Source organism: Hypomesus nipponensis, chromosome 3, assembly GCF_054491055.1.
Source record: "Hypomesus nipponensis isolate SF chromosome 3, ASM5449105v1, whole genome shotgun sequence".
NCBI classification, from domain to species: Eukaryota; Metazoa; Chordata; class Actinopteri; order Osmeriformes; family Osmeridae; genus Hypomesus; species Hypomesus nipponensis.
In genome coordinates this window covers 5,561,519-5,583,720 of record NC_140363.1, presented here as the reverse complement: position 1 = coordinate 5,583,720, position 22,202 = coordinate 5,561,519, and the positions used below count along the sequence as shown (strand labels likewise).

Below are 22,202 nucleotides of genomic sequence, written 5' to 3'. Positions count from 1 at the left end.
CAATCAAGATGCTGTGTCAAGTCCAGAAGAGCCGCTCTATTAGTAAGATCCAAAACAACAACAATGTAATATGATTTAAGCAACTTTATTGGGGGGGAAATTAAAACGAAACAGAGTTACAAGTTGATCATCAACGGTTAGCTCTGCATCATATTTCAGGGCTACAAGAAGACAGTGTTGGGGGGGGGGGGGGGGGGGGGGGTGGTATAAACTATAATAGCTCTCACTCTAAAACCATGAAAAAGAAATGAATAAAAAGCCTTAAACAGGATCCAGTTTCCAACTGCCCTTACTTCCAACCTTACCTGCCCATTTCACTTGTACAACATATTGAATATATACCTTTATTAACATGCATAAAATACAACATTAAATTCTTATTTTCCTAACTTTGGATGTTGACACGGACTGCAGTTTTTTTTTTCGGTTCGCACAGTTGTATGACTGCATGTTTTTTTTTTGTTTTGTTTTTTTCAGGCCATGGGAATCTAATAATATGAATTAGAAAAGCATACACTGACAACCCTGTCAGGTCTATCAGAAGGAAATGGGCCAAATTGGTCAGTCTACGTGGTCAGAGCAAGACACGATCAAGACTCAAGCCAGCCAGGGTCTCGTCTTGGTGCAAAGCTCAAATTTAGAATGGTAAACCATGGTCAACTCTACATGAAAAATGTTTAAACTCAAATTTAACAGTCATGTCCAAGCAGGTAACACTATCTTCTTATGAGCACGCGTGTCAATGGGGGGGGGGCAAAGTGGTCAAATTAAGAAACAGAAAAATGAAACCGGGGATTTCAGTTTAATCCAGCTACAACATTCTCCTTCAGGTGTCATGCGAGAGTGTTCATCACATGGCGTATTTCTGCGTCCATTCTTTTGCTAATCTGTTGTATCTGTGAAAGGGAGAGAGCAATGTCAGTCACAACCCTTTCCAACAAAAACGACATCCACAAAACACACCAATGAACCCATCTCAAGGCAAACTGCCACTCAAGCCAGCCAAAAAACATATTCATGCTGACAAACCATCTCAGATCAGATTTCCTGTCGAAAATGTGATGAGTATTCGTTCCGAATCATTACTTTAAGAGCAGCACTAACTTGACAATGAGCACTGGGTAGTTCCGACCCAAAATATGATTGTCTGATAACCATGGTATATTGGTGATATACAATGGATAAGACCTCTTCACAGTTTTATTAGAGATATTATTGTACATAGAAACCACGATATACACACACACAAAACTCTTATTTATTTATTTTTTTAACGCTAAACATGATCAACCAACACCTTTTTAACCTCTAGTCAAACTGGTGACATGAACCCTGGTTCTATCTTCCTTATCATACCCACCCACCCACAGCCATATATCCCACCCACCCCACACAACCACCCACAGCCTTATCACACCCACCCACGGCCCCACACGGTCTGCAGCTGAACACTGGGAGAGCGTGGATTAGAAGCTCTGATTAGTCCAGCATGATGACACACAGGACTACGGAGACAGAGCAGACAATAGCAACCTCCATGCCACAGGCCCTCCGCCTGCCACCAGCCCTCGGCCTTACCCTACAGCATGGCGTACTTCTCTGTCCACTCACGAGCTAGTCTATTGTACCTGACAGAGCAGACCTGGGTCACACGCTGCATTCAAACACTGGCAACAGTACGGAGGAATGTACAGCTGTTCTAGAATGTTAGCCATTGTTCCAATTCGGACCAGCTGACAATTAACTGATCTCATATGACGTTTAGATACTTGGTGCAAAAAAAAAAAAAAAAAAAACCCCACCTTGAGTAAGATATATATCCATAACAAAACATCATAATAGCACAAATATAAGTCTGGTAAATAATGAATGAACATGGCTGTCAAAGGGAAGCGGCCCGGATCCGGTACATCAGACTTACTTTGGACTGTCTGTTTTATAGATTCGTGCAATCTCTGGCACCAGGGGGTCATCAGGGTTCGGATCACATAACAGAGAACAGATGGACAGAAGCACTGGGGAGAGAGAGAGAATGATGAATGAAAATGAAAGAGAAAATGAAAGCTGCCAAGTTTGTTTTGTTTTTTTTCACAGAAACATTCCATATGTAGGTCAACATGACAAGAAGTGTTTGTCGCGTTTAAGAATTACCTTTAGATATAGTTAATGCTGGGGACCACTGTGACCTGAGAATATCCAGACATATGCTGCCATTACTGTTAATATTTGGGTGGTAAATTCTTGTGGTGAACGCAACCTAAAAGAGAAAAGGACATGGAGCACAATTCACATGAAAACCTTACAATCAGGGATCAAGACGAAAAAAACCATAGAGTGAACCTCTCTTCCTCCTGAAGGGAAGGGAGGTGGAGCGGGGCATCAGTCTCACCTTGGGGGGCTTGAAAGGGTAGTCCGTTGGGAAGTGGATGGTCAGGAAGAAAACCCCCCCCTGATATGGACTGTCATTCTGAAAGCACGAAACACTTGTCACGTCAAGCCTTCTGTAGCCCTTATTAGACGCAATGTCACAGAGGGCTTCACAAATACCCACAGATCAGCACCTAGAACCAATCTCAACCCTCAAAGACAACAAGGAAAACCTGAGAAAGAAACGGAAGAAACCTCTGGAGGAGCAATTCGAAGGGCTCTCCTCCTCCAGAGACAGTTCTGAGCTTATACGAGCTCTGTCAAACTTCAAACGCACTCTCTACTGCTAACATCGTCATTGACGACTTCCCCCCCTTTAGGGTATCCATATCCATATCACTCTGCCGCCCCCCCCCCCCCCCCCCCATGAAAATGTCACAGAGGAGTTCTACTTACAGGTCCCATGATTGTGGCTTGCCAATGAAACACTGTAAATGACATACAGATGAATGGGGTTAGAACAGCTTGTAGGAGTCCACCTGCTGGGTACTCCTGCTGACAGAAGGATGGAGGTGTATGGACACTTACTGTCGTCGCCCACTGGACCTGCGGAACACTGAGCAGGAGGGTCACGAGCCAAGTCATTCAGCTCCTGCAGGGAGATCAGACGGTTGGGGGAGAGAGAGGGGGAGAGAGAGAGAGAGAGAGAGAGAGAGAGAGAGGGGTGGTCGGGGGAGAGAGGGATGGTAGAGAGAGAGGGAGGTTTGGGGGAGTGGGGTGGTAAGGAGAGAGGTATGGTAGGGAGGGAGAGAAGGTGAGAGAGGGATGGTAGGGGGAGAGAGGGATAGTAGGGGGAAAGAGGGATGGTAGGGGGGAAAAGAGGGATGGTAGGGGGAGAGAGTGGTGGTGAGATACACAGTGATTGAAAGGCATCGAACCAGCATGATGCTGCCCCATCTAACACCACAGTTTTGATTCTGTCTACTCTTTCTCAAATACTATTATCCTTTAATGCTACTACAATTCAGCACCATCAATTTCTAGCGGCTCCCATCATAACATTGTACTTTGGGAAAAGAATCAATGGCAGGTCACTGCCAGCATAAAGCCTCATGTGACCTCTCTCCCACCCAGAACCAAATTCTGCATCAGCCTCTTACACTGGTTTTGCACACTGGCATCAAGCAAGTCTTAAAACCCTGCTGGCTACATCCAGGAAAAAATAAGTGTGGGGCCAGGACAGAAGAGACAGTATAGAACGCGGTGCGGCACAATACTTCACCGCTCAAGTCACATTGCTTTATCATCCCCTCTAGAGTTAAATTATGCATCTGTCCAGGGCCTAGGCCTATGTGGTTTTCGCTACTACTACTACTACTAGGACTGAGGGCAAGATGAGACCTGGTGGCTCACACTGCCTCTGCGGTTATTTTTAACTCTCTAGCTATTTTTAAGGGGTGGGGGGTGGGCTACGCCCAACCCTGTGGGGCACACCGCTTTAGAATTACATTTACAGGAATAGGCTAACTTTTTTTCTCCCAATTTGACAAGAATTGTGTGCGCATTAGGGTAGTCTGTACTTTGTCTTTGACTCCTCTTATAAAGTATCTAACCAAACGAAATAATATTATTGGACAGCTAGTAACTAGAATCCTCGCCAGAATTGAGAATTATCGTCAATAGCAAATTATATCATATTCTAGTTTTTGGCGAATGACAATGACAAGCGGCAACTAGATAACATGCCGGCTAACTAAAGGGTGGATGTGAGGCCTAGAAAAACATGGCATGTCAGAGTCAGAATCATCTGTTGCCAGCGAATTTACTTACAAGTTGATCAAGTTACTTGTTGATTGTGTAAGGGTGTAGCCTACACACCTAGCTAAATGAGTTGACTGTAGCTCGATAGCTAGTTAGTTAGCAACCCGGCCTTATCGAAAGTAGATATACGTGCCCCGTTTTTAAGCTAGCTACAGTAGAGCTTTTACCTATTTGCATAGCTGGTTAATTAACCAGTTAAGTTGACGAGCACTAGCTAGCTGGCGTTAGCTGACCAGTTTAGTTAGCTAGTTATAATATAGCATTGAGGGCGCCATAACAGAAGAGGCTACTGTACTGTACCTAGCTATTCTTAAGATACGGTAGCAAACCAAATATAAATCGGTTTAGGTGGTGTACAGTACAGCCAACTAGCTTGCTAATCAAGAGTACTCCAGCAAATTCCGACACATAATTCAGACACACACGTAAACGGACAAGCTCCCTGGTATGCTTACCTTTTGGATCCTTTTCAACGCCATTCTTGCTCCAATATTGGTGGGATGTTTACTTATCTACTTGGCTGGCCAGCTAACGACAGTGTTAGCTACGCCTTGGCCCCGACTACGGCGAGCTAGGCAGCAAACAAGCTAGCTACACTCACAGTACGTAGCTTTACAGCCGCAACAAGACCAAAATTCCCCGTGAAATTAGCTAACGTTACTTAATATTTCGCTATGATTCTATTTTCATCCCCAAATATGCGTCAAGATGCGTATACTATCGTCATTAGTTTGGTTAGCCAATGTAGCTGTAGCTAGCAATACTCGCAACAAGATGTCCTCTGCCTCCACCGCTCCAAACACTTGGTCACTGGGTAAGTTCGTTTTAGTTAGCCTGCGTAATACATAGCCACATGACATGAAAAGACCGCTGAGCACGGGTGGAGCTTTCGAAACTAGTTATTTTATTCTGTGGACAAGAACGTTTTCGACGACCGTGGACTTCGGGTTGTGATAGCTCTTCTAAATCATTGTCGCTGGGAAGCTGTGTACTGAATATCCATCAAGCACAAACGCATTGACACAGACAGAAAGTCATTATTTAATTCATATATTGTAGAAAAGACAATATTCTCAGTACCAGGATGGAATTTGACTGGCATTCTTTCTACAGTGGAAACTACTGCCAAAAACCAATGACAACATAACATGGTTAATATATATTCAGAAATTAAAAATCATTTGTTTATTTGACGGAGAACAACAAACAAGTTATTAACTAAATGTATCCACAACTAAAACAGTAATCAATTAGACTGAAGACTTCCCTTCTAAGCCTTACATTATACATAAATTATCAGCATTGTTACTGGTTTTTATAACCTGATACATATACTGTATATAACCGTATTTAAATAGTTTATCAACCATGAATCACTTTTACAGAAACGTCAGTTTGGAAATTAATCTGTAAATGGAGCTTTTAATGGATGTCCTATTATTTGGGGCTGAATATTATCCTTCTTGATAAGAAACACCATATCTAAACACAACCCATTCTCTATACCATCAGGGTCTTATCCCAGAATGAAGGAGTTTGTGTTTATTTTCCAACACACTTGTTGTTTTGGCTTCCCTTTTCCAGTTCAAGGCACTTCTGTGCTGTCCTGCTACAGTGATTTTATGTTGGCCTCTCTGAGAGCACCCAGGTCATCGGATGAATCTGTGTGAGGGATTTATTCATTGTACTATGCAGCTTCAACATTACACTACCCGACTGTCCCATGTGCGGATGACTTGGTTAAGTAGGTTTCATCCCTTGTTGAGTATCTACAGGAGACTTCCTTAGGGACTATGATATTAACCCCTTCACCTCTCCATCCATCCCCCCAGACTCTTTCATGGTGTGAGGACTGCGTTACTCGTTATGTCAGTCAGTCCATCAGTGTTTGAAATTTGAGTTGGCCACACTTGTCCATTCTGTTCTCTGCAGTCCTCACATTTCCTGTTGGTTTTCAGTGCTGTGTTCTGAGAGGAAACAGAGAGACTATCAACCCCAGAGTCTGACTCGTTACCTTCATCTTCTTCCATGGTATCTGGAATACTGCTGCGGTTTACCCTTCCACAGAAATCCCCCTCTTTCTGCTGTTTATTGCTATCCTCTCCTTCTATGCTGTCTGCATTGACAGGATGAGACTGACCCCAGGGTTCGTTTTCCAGGGTTCCCAACCTGGACCTACTGCCCGGAGAGCAGCTCGATCCCAGACTGACCAAGCCAACACAATCTCCAGTGGAGCTGAAGAGAAAGCCTTCAGGCATTCTGTGGGGGTCTTCTGGTCCCTCCTCTCCTCCTCCGCCTGTGTCCTCCCCACCTTTAGCCCCTCCCCCTACACCACTAGCCCCTCCCCTTCCACTTTTGGCCCCTCCCCCTGCAGGGCCAGGTGACGCCAGGGTTCCTGGGAGCTCCTGGGTGGCGTTGGTGGGTGGGATTTGATCAGTCCTTTTGGCAGCTACACCATCCCCCATGTCCCCCTGGAAGGCCCCAGCCTGGGCCTCACCTGCCCCCATGTCCCCCTGGAAGGCCGCTGCCTGGGCCTCACCTGCCCCCATGTCCCCCTGGAAGGCCCCAGCCTGGGCCTCACCTGCCCCCATGTCCCCCTGGAAGGCCCCAGCCTGGGCCTCACCTGCCCCCATGTCCCCCTGGAAGGCCCCAGCCTGGGCCTCACCTGCCCCCATGTCCCCCTGGAAGGCCCCAGCCTGGGCCTCACCTGCCCCCATGTCCCCCTGGAAGGCCGCAGCCTGGGCCTCACCTGCCCCTGGGGTGGGTCTGACTGACTGGTGGCACATGGGGCAGGTCTCCTGTACATATAGCCACTTTCGCAGGCAGTTGCCATGGAAGAAATGTCCACAGTATGTGATCACAGCAGAGCTCATTTCCTGCAGATGATAACAGGTATGTTACTAATTAGATTACAAAAGAAGACATTCACACCCTTGCAACAACTGTGACCAATCAAATGAATTACATGTATGAAGTACCCATTTTCTCATTCTACACAAGTCATTCATCCAGTCTAGTGTACAAATCACTCGTATCGTAATAGTGTCAATCACACATTGGCACGATGAGTGCACGACCCCTATCCTGGACCATGTGGCCCAGACTGACCTGGAAGCAGATGGCGCAGACGTCGTTGTACTGCTCCAACTGCTGAGCCGTGGCTCTGGGGAGGGACTTGATCTTCTTGGCAGCTTCCTGTCGGAGCAGGAAGCTCTTCCACCCAGACTGCGCCCTGAGCCAGACGTTGAAGTAGGAGTGGATGATGATGACCGACGCTCCCATCCAGCTCCACTCCCCGAACAGAGACTCCCACGTGCCGTAGCCCACCACGCAGAGGGCCACCACAAACTCCAGCACCCTGCTCACCGCGTTCACCCAGTAGATGATCTCCTCCAGGCTGTCTATGGGGTCGCTACGAAACAGCTCCACCATGAACATGGAGTATATCAGCACAGTCCCCGTTACCTGACACAATGAACAAGAACACAAGAGTTTTCCATTTGATTCGTTAAGCATTTTCTGTCAAATGTAATGAAACATTTACATTTATGTAGTCATGTAATAATGTCTTCGTTTAGCAGATGCTTTTTACCCAAATCGATGTATAGGGGTGGGATTTGAACCCCTGACCTCTTGATCTGCAGTCAAATGCTCTACCACTAAGCTGTTTACATAGACATCCACCCGAGAAAGTTCACTCGGTGTCAGTCGTAGATGAGAGAAAAGCTGGAGTGATTCTGTCTCCCCCCAGACTGGTGTACCTGCAGAGACGTCAGCATGCAGCTGGACACTAAAATAAGCAGCCAGAAGTCCATGTGGAAGAACTGGGAGATTTTGTAGGCCATGTATCCTGGGAATATCAACAGCACCAAACACATGCTCAGGCCTCGGAAGTGTTTCCACAGGCTCCTAGACAAAGAAGAAGAAGCCGTCACTGGCACGAACGGAACAAGGCTGACAAACTTTCTGAGGAATACTTATTCAGGATTCATTCAAATTTCATCAGAAGTACAAATGTTCTTGATTGGGTGCTGACTAGGTGACCGTGTCGGAGGTGGGGGTCGCCCACCTGTTGCGTGAGGCTCCCAGAGCCAGGATGATGGGATCTGTGATCTCAATCATGGACTGCAGGGTGGAAGTCACCACGATGAAGAGGATGATGCTGAGGAGGAAGGTGCGCTGCAGGGTTTGCATGTCCAGCAGACCCGTCTGGAGGGCCAGAAGGAGCAGCGTCACGCCCTCGGTCACCCCCCTGATCCAAAACAAACATATCGCAGAAGGTACAGTCATGGAGGGTTTACTGAAGCAGAGGGAGGATCTGTCTCTTCTCATGAGCACCTAGTATAGCCACTTCCTACCCATGGCATTTCAAATGAGTCATATTCCCGTGCCTACGTCTTGAGTATAGACATTTCTGTCATAACTACACCACTGGCTTCAACAACAGTAGGACCGTGCCTGTAACCAGCAGGTGTATTTGCTGATTCATCTTTCTGCAGGACTACAGGTTCCTAAACATCCGTCATTAAAATGCAGGGTTAGTCAGTAGAAGTAAAAGAAGAATAATAGAAGTAAAACACTCGCGGAGACAAGACTACATAGTTCCTGACCTGTGCATGACGTTGTCGTTCTGCACAGCAGCGTAGCCCCCCAGGTAGAACTTGCAGAGGTTTAGCAGCCCCAGCGCCAGGTAAGAGACCACGAAGGTCATGCCCAGGAGAGAGTAGGGAGTAGAGCAGCACTCAGAGACACTGGCCACGCGTGGGCAATCACCAGGGAGACGGCATGAGACGGCAGTCATGAAAAAAAAAAACACATGAAACAAATAACGGTTTTGAGACACTGTTGTAATCCAACATACCAATCCATCCATCTAATCAATGACTTCAGTGTGTCAGCATGACAGGTGGCAGATGTTCACCTAGTGAGGATGAAGAACAGGATTCCCTGGTGGCCAGCTGAGCTGCTAGAGGCTGCGGAGTACGTGCACAGCTGGACCAGGAAGAGGACCAGCCAGAAGACACTGAACAGCACCGGGACGGCAAACTGGCTCCACAGGGAGACAGCCACGGCCAGGAGCCTGTCCAGCTCTATCACCTGAGGGAGGGAGGGAGGGAGGGAGGGAGGGAGGGAGGGAGGGAGGGAGGGAGGGAGGGAGGGAGGGAGGGAGGGAGGGAGGGAGGGAGGGAGGGAGGGAGGGAGGGAGGGAGGGAGGGAGGGAGGGAGGGAGGGAGGGAGGGAGGGAGGGAGGGAGGGAGGGAGGGAGGGAGGGAGGGAGGGAGGGAGGGAGGGAGGGAGGGAGGGAGGATTCACACAAGGGGGTGACAGAAAAACAGATGTTGTGTCTCAGAGAAGCAGGGGAAGGAGCTCATATTAAGTGACGAAGAGGATGGTCATAGTAGGAGATGAAGATGGAGGTGGTGGTGACGTCATCGTGCAGTCACCTCCAGCTCCAGCATCTCCGAGTAGACCTCTCTGGCGAGGCGGTACGGCAGGAACAGGTTGGCTAGCAGGAAAATGGCCACGCCCACCCCGGTCAGCAACATGGAGAAGGAGTTGACGGCGAGCAGCACGCTGTGCGGTGCAGCGCACATCCTGGCCAGCAGGGGCAGCATGTGAGCGGAAAACAGCCAGACCTTTCTGGTCTTCATGAGGAAAGCACACAACGTGCTCAGAATGATCTGACCTAAACATACACACAGACAGAGAGTTCAACACTAGCTAGACACCGCAAAGCTTCAGCTGGACATTCTAGTGATACCTAGAATTCTGCATGCCGTTTCTGAGATCCTGTGTTGAGAGCCATCTTGTAAACACACTGCGCCGACAGACATTCTTTAAGTTGTTGCAGTTAATACATCATGTTGCTATTGTTGACTTGTCCTATGTTCAAAATGCTGTAAGACTGTACTTGTGGCATTAATGTTGCACTGTCTCTGGTAAAACACTTTTCTTGGCTCTAATCAGAGTAATACTGTTAGAACTGTGCACTTCTAGTCACAAGATCATTTGCTGTACTTAATGCACTAGTGCTGATGAATGTATCTGCTGACTGAATCAAATGTCAGTGGAGCAAAGGGAACACAAGGTCGGGAGCCTACTGGTGAGCGCGGTGACAAAGCGGTTGAAAGCCGGTGAGTCCAGGTACAGCGCCCCGTCATAACCGTGTAGCACCTCACCACGAACGTAGTCCCTGAGGAGAACACACACACACTTTCTGAGGGCTTGGCTACAGCTCAGTGGTACAGCATGAGACTGCAGATCAAGAGGTCCCAGGTTTGAATCCCCTCAGTATGTCTCTTTGGATAATCACATCTGCTAAATAAATACATACTTATTGTTAGTGTTGTAATAAGGTTTTGAGCAGTACTACAGTCTGAGGAGCCCAGGGCTTTCATCAGGAACACATTGGTGCCTCAACATAGAAATGATGTTACTGCATCCATCAGGCACCTGAAGGGACTGGAGGATGTTTGTAACTGATCTTTTAAGGGGAAAATGTAAAGTAATGAACTTACTTGGAGATCTGATGTCCTACATACAGAAGCAGGGCAGCAAGGATGTGGAGGTACAGATTCACGATGTGCCGCAAAGGAAGAACTAACACCACCACGTTAACAACGTGACCTGGAACAGAGGGATGTTGTAGTTTCATGCTCTCATTTGTGTTGCAAATAAAGACATTCAAATGTTTTGTAATAAAATGTTAAACCAAGATGATTGCATATGCTTGTATACATACCAAAATAATACAAGTTCCAGATAACGTATTTGTATTTAAAAAGCATGTCTTCGTTCTTCGCCTTAAGGTGCTCCGTTAAACTATCAATGTCACATTTATACAGCAAGTCAAGCACCAATATGCTTGGCACCCTAAGGGCAACGTTGGCAATTTCTTCCAACCGTGGCATCTTTCTTTCTTTGGGCACGAAGCTTCCAGCTGGCCAGAAAACATATCACATTGTCATGGACGTCCTCGGTCACCGACACATACACTTCGCCCCAGACTGGACTCACTTCATATTCGGCTCTAGCACATTTACTCTGGGTCTCCGGGCTATCCCTATCAATGGCTTGCCATCAGCACAGAAAATAAATGTCGCATCAAAAGGACGACAGGCTTTGATCGGGCGCTTGAAACTCCTCAGTAAATTTACGATGAAGCCGTACAGCCGGGAGACACAGAACCTGTCCTGTCTTGCAACTTTTCCGGGAATGGAGATAAACGTCTATTCCAACTGTGGTGGGCTATGCTACTACTGCTGGGAGTCTAAGTTGTCGACTGCCCTAATTGAAATGTCGCTTCTGAAGTAACACAGAGGCTGACATGATGGACGACAGTTACAATCTAAGTTCTTCTAATTACAGACAATAACTGATGTAAACATTCAAACGAAACAACTAGTATACATAATATCTTACTATGCCTACAAAACGGAACATTGTAAGTGTAGTCTTAAGAGCAAGGTGTTCCACAAATATTGGTCGCTTGCGTGGCTACTTCCTCTTCATTACAGCAGTGCACCAATCAGAAATGCTGGAAAATCCTTTCAAAGTAAAAGCCCAAAGTGAAACTATTGTTTGTGAGAAAAATGTCAAGATAATAATAACAAAATATAACTGCAAGCAGTAATGGCGGATTCCTCCAAACACTGCAAACCATTGAACAATGTTTATTCTTGACAAATTGTAACTGTATAGAAGAATGTATGCTGCAGAATTACCAATGGCATACCAAATCTGAAATGCAATACCATCAAGATCCACAAGGGCCTTTATTTCAAGCCAGTAAGTGAAGGAAGGGGGCTTGGTGAGCTTATCCATTCCAGAAAGCCTTGTATCTTTATGCATTAAGGCGTGGCCTGTAGCGCCACCTATGGGTAATGGTGGGCCATTTGTGGTGTGGTAGTTACTCTTGGCCTATACTATTAATGTTTCAGGATTTTAAAAACTTTTTACCACTGCATATAAAATCGAAAATGCAAAACCAACAGGATCCACATGGGCTTTGGGTAAAGTGTGGTAGTTACTCTTGGCCTGTACTGTCAATGTGTCAGGATTTGGAGACCTTTTTACTATTGCATACAAAGTAGGAAATGCAATGACACCAAGGTCCTCAAGGGCCTATGCTGATATTCAAGGAATGAGTTGGGGCTTGGTCAGCCCACACAGTCCTGATATGTTGCGTGTATGTCTTGCCAAGCCCGCGCATGTCAAGGGAAGAATGAGTGTGTGAGAATTTGGAGCATGCGCGGGGAGGAGCAGGGGACACATTTCATTGTAAATTTCCCTAGAAATTAGCCAAGCATGCATGTTTCAAAGATTCACCAAAAATCGACCTTTCATCTTAGAGTCAACTTTTTCTCAGATTTGTGTACTAAACATTCTCAAGAGTCTTCATATGAACTTGTTTGACTGGCTTACATGTAAAGCATTGCGAACCATTGAAAAATGTATATTCTTGACAAATTGTAACTGTATAGAAAAATCAATGCTGCAGAATTTCCAATGGGATACCAAATCTGAAATGCAATAACATCAAGATCCACAAGGGCCTTTATTTCAAGCCAAGAAGTGAAGTGCTTTAATCTTCACAAGAAGTGAAGTGCTTTGTGCTTTAAGGCGTGGCCTGTAGCGACACCTATTGGTAATGGTGGGCCATTTGTGGTGTGGTAGTTACTCTTGGCCTATACTATCAATGTTTCAGGATGTTTTTAACTTTTTACCATTGCATACAAAATCGGAAAAATATACCAACAAGATCCACATGGGCTTTTGTTAAAGTGTTGTTGTTACTGTTGGCCTTTACTATCAATGTTTCAGGATTTGGAGAACTTTTTACCATGGCAAACAAAATCTGAAATGCAATACCATCAAGATCCACAAGGCCTTTGCAAAAGACCAAGGAATGAGTGGGGGCTTGGTAAGCCCACACTCTCCTGAAATGTTGCGTGTGCGTCTTGCCAAGCCCGCGCGTGTGTCAAGGGAAGACCTATGGGTAATAGTGGGCCATTTGTGGTGTGGTAGTTACTCTTGGTCTATACTATCAATGTTTCAGGATTTTATAACTTTTTACCATTGTATACAAAATCGGAAAAGCAATACCAACAAGATCCACATGGGCTTTTTGTTAAACTGTTTCTTTGCCTATACTATCTATGTTTCAGGATTTTTAGACCTTTTTACCATTGCATACAAAATCGGAAATGCAATACCATCAAGATCCACATGGGCCTTTTTTCAAGCCAATACGTGAAGGGAGGGGGCTTGGTGAACCTATCCATTCCAGAAAGCCTTGTATCTTTGTGCTTTTGGGCGTGGCCTATAGCGCCACCTATGGGTAATGGTGGGCCATTTGAGGTGTGGTATTTACTCTTGGTCTATACTATCAATGTTTCAGGATTTGAGACCTTTTTACCATTGCATACAAAATCGGAAATGCAATACCATCAAGAGCCACATGGGCCTTTGCTAAAGACCAAGGAATGAGTGGGGGCTTGGTCAGCCCACACTCTCCTGAAATGTTGCGTGTGCGTCTTGGCCGCGCGTGTGTCAAGGGAAGGCTGAGTGTGTGTGTGAGATTTTGGAGCACGCGCGGGGAGGAGCAGGGGAGACATTCATTGGAAATTTGCCTAGAAATTAGCCAAGCAAGCATGTTTCAAATATTCACCAAAAATCGACCTTTCATCTTACAGTCAACTTTTTCACAGATTTGTGTTATGAACATTCTCAAGAGTCTTCATATGAACTTGTGATTGAATCAGAGTATCAGTTTTTGACTGGCTGATGTGTAAAGCATTATTTTAGCGTTAGCGATAAGTTCAATTTGCTTTATATCAATCATTTTTTGAGATATGAATTTGCCTTTGCACCTGGTAACATGTTGTAGTGTCTTCCTCCGATCTACCAAGTTTAGTGTTGATATCTCAAAGATTTGCTGAGACATGACTTCACATCCTGTTTGGCGGCTTTTCTGATTAATTTGATTGGCTGTACCGGACAGACGGTTATGAGGATCAAAATTCCTTTGATAACTTTTGTGAGGCTTGGTCTGAAGATCATCTCTGGTGATTTTGAAGAAGATATGACAAAAATTGTAGGAGGAGTAGGCTTTCAAAGGTTTTTGATAAAACCGGAAATGGCGGGAAATCTATATAACCGGAAATTAACGCCATGGTGTGCGTTGAACTCGGCTTGATCCAGGGAATCCAATGGTACATCATTTTTGAAAATGAGTCATATGGTTCTAAAGTTGCGTGTGTAAACACAAGTCCAACTTTGACCCATTGGTGGCGCTAGAGTGGTCTAATGGGAGACATGAAACTTGGTGTAGGTATAGAAGAAACTGTCCTTAATGAGTGTGCCAAATTTCACAAAAAGTTGTCGATGGGGTCTAGGGGCTGCCATTGACTCCCATGGTACAAGAATTACAAATAATAAAACCACCAATAAATATAGCTGCAAGCAGCAATGGAGGGGCCAAGCAGTCCAGAGCAGGACATGGCCTCCATAGCACTTGCGCAACAATTAAGTCACAATAACCTGTTGCACTCATGCAACACACCAAGTTTGGTTGAAATATCTGTTTGCGTTCCAAAGTACTGAGTGTTTAAAGTGTTTTTTTTCCGGTGTAACACCACAAGCCTCCTCTGCTCCTCTTGGGAACGATGGAACCCAAGTTCGGTGACAATCGCTAAAATGGTTGCTGAGTTACGCTCTAACGTGTCTTTTGTGGCTTCGCCGCCGCCTTTGATCGGCTCTACCGAACAAACGGTTTCGAAAATTTGAAAATCCATCAGACACCTTTGTGAAGCTTCGTCTGAAGATCATCTGTGCCAAATTTAGTAAACATTGGACAAAATTTGGGGCGTGTAAAAGGTTTTTACACTTTTCCATGAAATCCAAAATGGCGGCCGCGTCAATTCGGTTGTTATGAAATATTATCGATGGTCAAGCTTGATATCTCACAAGACATCAAGAGACAAAGAAATTACTTTATTAAGGTAAATACTTCAACAGTTATTAGCCAAAACACGTTTATGCTTCCGGCCACGCCCCCTTTTAGTCACATGACACCATTTTTGGAGAACATCCTTAGAATAAAGTTCCGAGTAGGCGTACCAACTTTGGTGTCACTGCTTCAAAGAACTTCTGAGATATGGCTTCACTTCCTGTTTGGCGGCTTTTCTGCAGAATTTGATTGGCTATACCGGACAAACGGTTTTGAAAATCAAATATCCTTCGATAACTTTTGTGAAGCTTGGTCTGAAGATCATATCTGGTAATTTTGAAGAAGATTTGACAAAATTGGTAGGAGGAGTAGGCTTTTAAAGGTTTTTGATAAAACCGGAAATAGCGGAAAATCTATATAACCGGAAATTGACGCCATGGTGTGCATTGCACTCGGCTTGATCCAGGGAATCCAATGGTACCTCATTTTTGAAAATGGGACATACGGTTCAAAAGTTGCGTGTGTAAACACAACTCCAACTTTGACCCGTTGGTGGCGCTAGAGTGCCAAAGTATGGGACATGAAACTTTGTGACTTGGACCAGGGGACTGTCCCTAATGAGTGTGCCAAATTTCACAACTTTCGACCAAGCGCTTCTAGGGCCTGCCATAGACACCCAGTCTTAAGAATAATAATAATAAATATAACTGCAAGCAGTAATGGCGGATTCCTCCAAACACTGCGAACCATTGAAAAATGTTTATTCTTGACAAATTGTAACTGTATAGAAAAATGTATGCTGCAGAATTACCAATGGCATACCAAATCTGAAATGCAATACCATCAAGATCCACAAGGGCCTTTATTTCAAGCCAGTAAGTGAAGGAAGGGGGCTTGGTGAGCTTATCCATTCCAGAAAGCCTTGTATCTTTATGCATTAAGGCGTGGCCTGTAGCGCCACCTATGGGTAATGGTGGGCCATTTGTGGTGTGGTAGTTACTCTTGGCCTATACTATTAATGTTTCAGGATTTTAAAAACGTTTTACCATTGCATATAAAATCGGAAATGCAATACCAACAGGATCCACATGGGCTTTGGGTAAAGTGTGGTAGTTACTCTTGGCCTGTACTGTCAATTTGTCAGGATTTGGAGACCTTTTTACTATTGCATACAAAGTAGGAAATGCAATGACACCAAGGTCCTCAAGGGCCTATGCTGATATTCAAGGAATGAGTGGGGGCTTGGTCAGCCCACACAGTCCTGATATGTTGCGTGTGTGTCTTGCCAAGCCCGCGCGTGTCAAGGGAAGAATGAGTGTGTGAGAATTTGGAGCATGCGCGGGGAGGAGCAGGGGACACATTTCATTGTAAATTTTCCTGGAAATTAGCCGAGCATGCATGTTTCAAAGATTCACCAAAAATCGACCTTTCATCTTAGAGTCAACTTTTTCTCAGATTTGTGTACTAAACATTCTCAAGAGTCTTCATATGAACTTGTTTGACTGGCTTACGTGTAAAGCATTGCGAACCATTGAAAAATGTATATTCTTGACAAATTGTAACTGTATAGAAAAATCAATGCTGCAGAATGTCCAATGGGATACCAAATCTGAAATGCAATAACATCAAGATCCACAAGGGCCTTTATTTCAAGCCAAGAAGTGAAGTGCTTTAATCTTCACAAGAAGTGAAGTGCTTTGTGCTTTAGGGCGTGGCCTGTAGCGACACCTATTGGTAATGGTGGGCCATTTGTGGTGTGGTAGTTACTCTTGGCCTATACTATCAATGTTTCAGGATGTTTTTAACTTTTTACCATTGCGTACAAAATCGGAAATGCAATACCAACAAGATCCACATGGGCTTTTGTTAAAGTGTTGTTGTTACTGTTGGCCTTTACTATCAATGTTTCAGGATTTGGAGAACTTTTTACCATGGCAAACAAAATCTGAAATGCAATACCATCAAGATCCACAAGGCCTTTGCAAAAGACCAAGGAATGAGTGGGGGCTTGGTAAGCCCACACTCTCCTGAAATGTTGCGTGTGCGTCTTGCCAAGCCCGCGCGTGTGTCAAGGGAAGACCTATGGGTAATAGTGGGCCATTTGTGGTGTGGTAGTTACTCTTGGTCTATACTATCAATGTTTCAGGATTTTTATAACTTTTTACCATTGTATACAAAATCGGAAAAGCAATACCAACAAGATCCACATGGGCTTTTTGTAAAAGTGTTTCTTTGCCTATACTATCTATGTTTCAGGATTTTGAGACCTTTTTACCATTGCATACAAAATCGGAAATGCAATACCATCAAGATCCACATGGGCCTTTTTTCAAGCCAATACGTGAAGGGAGGGGGCTTGGTGAACCTATCCATTCCAGAAAGCCTTGTATCTTTGTGCTTTTGGGCGTGGCCTATAGCGCCACCTATGGGTAATGGTGGGCCATTTGAGGTGTGGTATTTACTCTTGGTCTATACTATCAATGTTTCAGGATTTGAGACCTTTTTACCATTGCATACAAAATCGGAAATGCAATACCATCAAGAGCCACATGGGCCTTTGCTAAAGACCAAGGAATGAGTGGGGGCTTGGTCAGCCCACACTCTCCTGAAATGTTGCGTGTGCGTCTTGGCCGCGCGTGTGTCAAGGGAAGGCTGAGTGTGTGTGAGATTTTGGAGCACGCGCGGGGAGGAGCAAGGGAGACATTCATTGGAAATTTGCCTAGAAATTAGCCAAGCAAGCATGTTTCAAATATTCACCAAAAATCGACCTTTCATCTTACAGTCAACTTTTTCACAGATTTGTGTTATGAACATTCTCAAGAGTTTTCATATGAACTTGTGATTGAATCAGAGTATCAGTTTTTGAATGGCTGATGTGTAAAGCATAATTTTAGCGTTAGCGATAAGTTCAATTTGCTTTATATCAATCATTTTTTGAGATATGAATTTGCCTTTGCACATGGTAACATGTTGTAGTGTCTTCCTCCGATCTACCAAGTTTAGTGTTGATATCTCAAAGATTTGCTGAGACATGACTTCACATCCTGTTTGGCGGCTTTTCTGATGAATTTGATTGGCTGTACCGGACAGACGGTTATGAGGATCAAAATTCCTTTGATAACTTTTGTGAGGCTTGGTCTGAAGATCATCTCTGGTGATTTTGAAGAAGATATGACAAAAATTGTAGGAGGAGTAGGCTTTCAAAGGTTTTTGATAAAACCGGAAATGGCGGGAAATCTATATAACCGGAAATTAACGCCATGGTGTGCGTTGAACTCGGCTTGATCCAGGGAATCCAATGGTACCTCATTTTTGAAAATGAGTCATACGGTTCAAAAGTTGCGTGTGTAAACACAAGTCCAACTTTGACCCATTGGTGGCGCTAGAGTGGTCTAATGGGAGACATGAAACTTGGTGTAGGTATAGAAGAAACTGTCCTTAATGAGTGTGCCAAATTTCACCAAAAGTTGTCGATGGGGTCTAGGGGCTGCCATTGACTCCCATGGTACAAGAATTACAAATAATAAAACCACCAATAACAATAGGTTTCCTCCTTACGGAGGAATCCTAATAATACTACCAATTACAATAGGTGCCTCGCAGCTTCGCTGCTTGGCCCCTAACAATAGGTTTCCTCCTTACGGAGGAATCCTAAAAACATAAATTCCAATAATTGGAGAGTGGTCAGATACAAATAAATGACTGTTGCTGAGGTCAAAGCTTCCCCAATGCAGGCTGGGAACCTCACATGACCACATTGTGACCAGAATTACTTGTCAAACCGCCCTGTCCTGCCCTGTTAACTTTCCCCGTGTCACCACAGGGTTCCGTCCTGGGCCCTCTGCTATTTTCGCTCTACATGCTCCCTTTAGGAAACACAATTAGATGCTACGGAGTACATTTTACACCCAGCTATACGTGTCCATAAAGCCTGGAAAACTACCACATGCTCTGGAAAAAATTATAAGAACTTAGATTACAGCAAATTTCCTTCTTCTCAATTCGGATAAAAACAGAGGTGCATATTTTGTGACCTAAAAAATACAGAAATAATTGATCTAATCTGACTTTAGACCTAAACGGCATCAAAGTCTCCTAAAGCCAACTGATCAAAAATCTGAGGTCACAATGGACCCAGACCTCATTTGTTACATCCCGATTAGACTACTGCAATGTATTATTCTTTGGACCCCCAAGTACCTAATAACAAATGTACAGCTGGTGCAAAATGCTGCTGCTAGACTACTGACCAGAACCAGAAATTATGATCATATAACATCCAGCCGAAGCTGATTTCAAAGTTCTATTAGTAACCTACAAATCTTTGCATGGATTGGCACCACTATACCTCTCTGGTCTTCTTGTACCCTATCACCCCATAAGGACACTAAGATCCCAAGATTCCGGCTATCTGGTTGTTCCAAAAATTTAAACAAAAAAGCTGCTGGAGGCAGGGTGTTCTCATATACAGCACCTCTTCTCTGGAGCAAATGATCTGTCTCAATTAAGGACGCTGATTGATACCATTTTGACATTCAAATTTAGGTTGAAAATGTTTTTGTTTAGTCAGTTCTACGACTGCTAAAATGTGTGTGTATGTACTTTCAATGTAAACCTGAAGTGTGTGTTGTCTGTATATGTATCTTATATAACTTTTAAACTACAAATAAAGCTTCTATATGTCCATGGAGACCCAAATTGATTTGACAAATAAAGTAAACCTGTTACTGTATATTGTTACTGTTATTGTTTCTGTTACTAGTTGGAGACATTGAGGGATGGGGCATTCTCATTCTTATTCGTATAAGAATAACATATTTTAGAGTTTCTCTTTTGATGTTTCAACACCCATTGACACTTCTCTGCTGTATGACTATGTTTAGTCTGTGTTCTACACATCTATTTCCCCAACCGTCTCTGGAGGAGGGGATCCCTCACTGAATTGCTCCTCCCAAGGTTTCTTAAATGTTTACTCCTCTAGTGAGTTTTTCGTTGAGTTTTTTCTTGTCTTCCTTGAGGGTTTAGGTTTGTTGAGTTCTATGGGCGTAGGTGAAACCTCTGTGACATTGCTTGTAAAAAAGGGCTATACAAATACATTTAGATTTGATTTGACCATCGGGCCTTTTGCCCATATTTCCTCTGACTCTGGACAACTTGAGGTGGTAATGTGATTGAAGAGATTCAAACGGGGGCTAAATGTAAAATGTGAAGTAACATCTTGGTGCTATCTATATACCTTCACGCTAATATGCATTTTGTGAAGTGTTTAAAGAAAAGGCATTTACATGTACATAGACTTATAATAAAAGCATGTAATTATGTGATTCTGCCTGTCAGAATATTAATATTGTAATAAGAGTTGATAAAATCCTACAAACATAACTTTTTTCCATAGACCCTCACATGTTTATTTTATGCATGTTAGGTGTTACTTCATACCATTTATTCACCATAGCATGAATCATCATAGAGTCTGAATGAGGTCTCACCAACTGCTACACTAGCAGGCCTCCGAAGGGATATGGTCCACAGCACCAGGCTGGCCTGGTGTCAAACAACACAACCAAGAATCACAACCTCCAGATGACTCGCCAAGCAACTAAGCTCCTCTGCAGAGGGCCTATAGTTTCTCTCTCCAAACGTGACTGATCTAAGAAACCAGCTGTTTGATTTACATCAATTTACAAAGACAGCGATGGGGACAAGATCATATCACAAAATATCCATGATTATTCGTTACAAAGTCAGGCAGTGACACAGTCCAAATCTGTTTAGGCCAACAGTTTGAAACAGTTTTAGAATGTTTGTAGTTTTAGAATGTCTCTCAGTTCAAATACTGAGATGGCACCAGAGATAACACTTCTAGAAGGGAGAAGGCTATTTCAAGACAAACATTCCATTCTAAAACTAAAACTTCTCCTCTTGGCTGTCAGTGTTGCATTTAAACTCAACACATCAACATTGTTTTCACACTGTGTTTTTCAGGAAATTGGGACATTTGTTTTTAAAAGACCAGTCCAACCAGAGTGGGAGGTTCTGGAGCAGATGAGAACCACGGAGGCCATGAAGACACCAGGGACTGAGCACCAAGGCATTCCTAGTGATATTGAATCTATTCATTTCATGGAAGAGATTTATGACTTTAGATTCCTCCATGAATATGCTGACTCATGCCCATGCCCCTGTGTGGACTATCACTAAGAATGCAGAAGTGTAGGCCAAAGTATCTGGACATGCAGTGGGACATACTCCATCATCCTGAAGAGAAGGAGAAATGGAAAGAGAGATGGAAGGAGAGATGGAAGGAGAGATGGAAGGAGAGATAGAAGGAGAAATGGAAAGAGAGATGGAAGGAGAGATGGAAGGAGAGATGGAAGGAGAGATAGAAGGAGAGATGGAAGGAGAGATGGAAGGAGAGATAGAAGGAGAGATGAAAGGAGAGATGGAAGGAGAGATAGAAGGAGAGACGCCGTCACTGTGAGCTGAAGACTGAGGATGTCAGGGAACTGGAGAAGGCCATAGAGATGTCAACGTAAGACATGCTATAATAACTTTTATGTTTTCTGTAATATCCACCTTGACATTTTTTTATAAAGACATGCCACTATAGAGACAAAAAATTCAGGTTAAAGACATGGTATTTCAAATAATACATTCGAAAAGGCTTTCTTTCTCCTCTGCAGGACATGACCACTGTACTACAGGAGATCACTAGTGAGCTGTTGGAGATGGATGGGCGTAATTTGGTTTGAAATTGGGGGGGTTGAAGTAACATAACACAACAATAATAATATTCTAACATTATTGTCATTTGAACATTTTATGTAAAATATGAGCTAATTTAGGAAAATATAAATTTCAAGCTTTTTTTCGTTATTTGGGCAATGTGTATTAATTTAGCACGTCTTTTTTAACATGCCTTGGTAAGGCAGTCTGCAATGCTTGAGTGACAATTTGCTTGCTCGACGTTTGACTGTGAAAGTTGATTCAGCGCGTTTGTTTTAGAGGTTTTACGTTTTTTAGGTGGGGGTGTCTTGTGGTCTCCTTTTGGACAAGGTTTGGA

General features: G+C 44.0%; 2 protein-coding genes across 4 annotated transcripts; both read right to left on the bottom strand.

Moving 5' to 3' along the window:
- Positions 1-69: 69 nt before the first annotated feature.
- ube2d3 (ubiquitin-conjugating enzyme E2D 3) lies at positions 70-5,011 on the bottom strand. 3 transcript variants are annotated; one of them, XM_084673256.1, is made up of 8 exons: positions 4,644-5,009; positions 2,956-3,019; positions 2,824-2,855; positions 2,390-2,467; positions 2,152-2,257; positions 1,922-2,015; positions 1,579-1,628; positions 70-896 (listed from the first exon to the last, which is right to left on the bottom strand). In XM_084673256.1, exons 1-7 carry the CDS (start codon positions 4,665-4,667, stop codon positions 1,580-1,582), a joined length of 447 nt encoding a protein of 148 aa, XP_084529382.1. In that variant the 5' UTR covers positions 4,668-5,009; the 3' UTR covers positions 70-896; position 1,579. The 3 variants fall into 3 exon arrangements, with proteins under 3 accessions (XP_084529382.1, XP_084529391.1, XP_084529401.1); XM_084673265.1 differs by lacking the exon at positions 1,579-1,628 and having other exon boundaries at positions 4,644-5,010; XM_084673275.1 differs by lacking the exons at positions 70-896; positions 1,579-1,628 and adding an exon at positions 1,635-1,768 and having other exon boundaries at positions 4,644-5,011.
- A 194-nt stretch (positions 5,012-5,205) lies between these two features.
- Positions 5,206-11,686, bottom strand: LOC146299520 (RING finger protein 145). The gene is made up of 11 exons (XM_084673289.1): positions 10,931-11,686; positions 10,707-10,815; positions 10,290-10,381; positions 9,633-9,874; positions 9,110-9,285; positions 8,799-8,939; positions 8,258-8,440; positions 7,950-8,097; positions 7,297-7,653; positions 6,854-7,064; positions 5,206-6,685 (listed from the first exon to the last, which is right to left on the bottom strand). The coding sequence occupies exons 1-11, from the start codon at positions 11,097-11,099 to the stop codon at positions 6,027-6,029; spliced, it is 2,487 nt and encodes an 828-aa protein (XP_084529415.1). The 5' UTR covers positions 11,100-11,686; the 3' UTR covers positions 5,206-6,026.
- Between the last annotated feature and the right edge of the window lie 10,516 nt (positions 11,687-22,202).

What these genes read in the sequence shown, in the direction of transcription:
- ube2d3 (XM_084673256.1), bottom strand. Translation starts at nt 4,667, where the DNA reads ATGGCGTTGAAAAGGATCCAAAAG. An exon ending in AGGTCCAGTGGGCGACGACA is followed by an intron (nt 2,856 to 2,955) that starts GTAAGTGTCCAT and finishes TGTCATTTACAG; the next exon opens with TGTTTCATTGGCAAGCCACA. An exon ending in TATAAAACAGACAGTCCAAA is followed by an intron (nt 1,629 to 1,921) that starts GTAAGTCTGATG and finishes CTGCTCTGTCAG; the next exon opens with GTACAATAGACTAGCTCGTG.
- LOC146299520 (XM_084673289.1), bottom strand. Translation starts at nt 11,099, where the DNA reads ATGCCACGGTTGGAAGAAATTGCCAACGTTGCCCTTAGGGTGCCAAGC. An exon ending in GTAGGACATCAGATCTCCAA is followed by an intron (nt 10,382 to 10,706) that starts GTAAGTTCATTA and finishes TGTTCTCCTCAG; the next exon opens with GGACTACGTTCGTGGTGAGG. An exon ending in TCTGCGCCATCTGCTTCCAG is followed by an intron (nt 7,065 to 7,296) that starts GTCAGTCTGGGC and finishes TATCATCTGCAG; the next exon opens with GAAATGAGCTCTGCTGTGAT.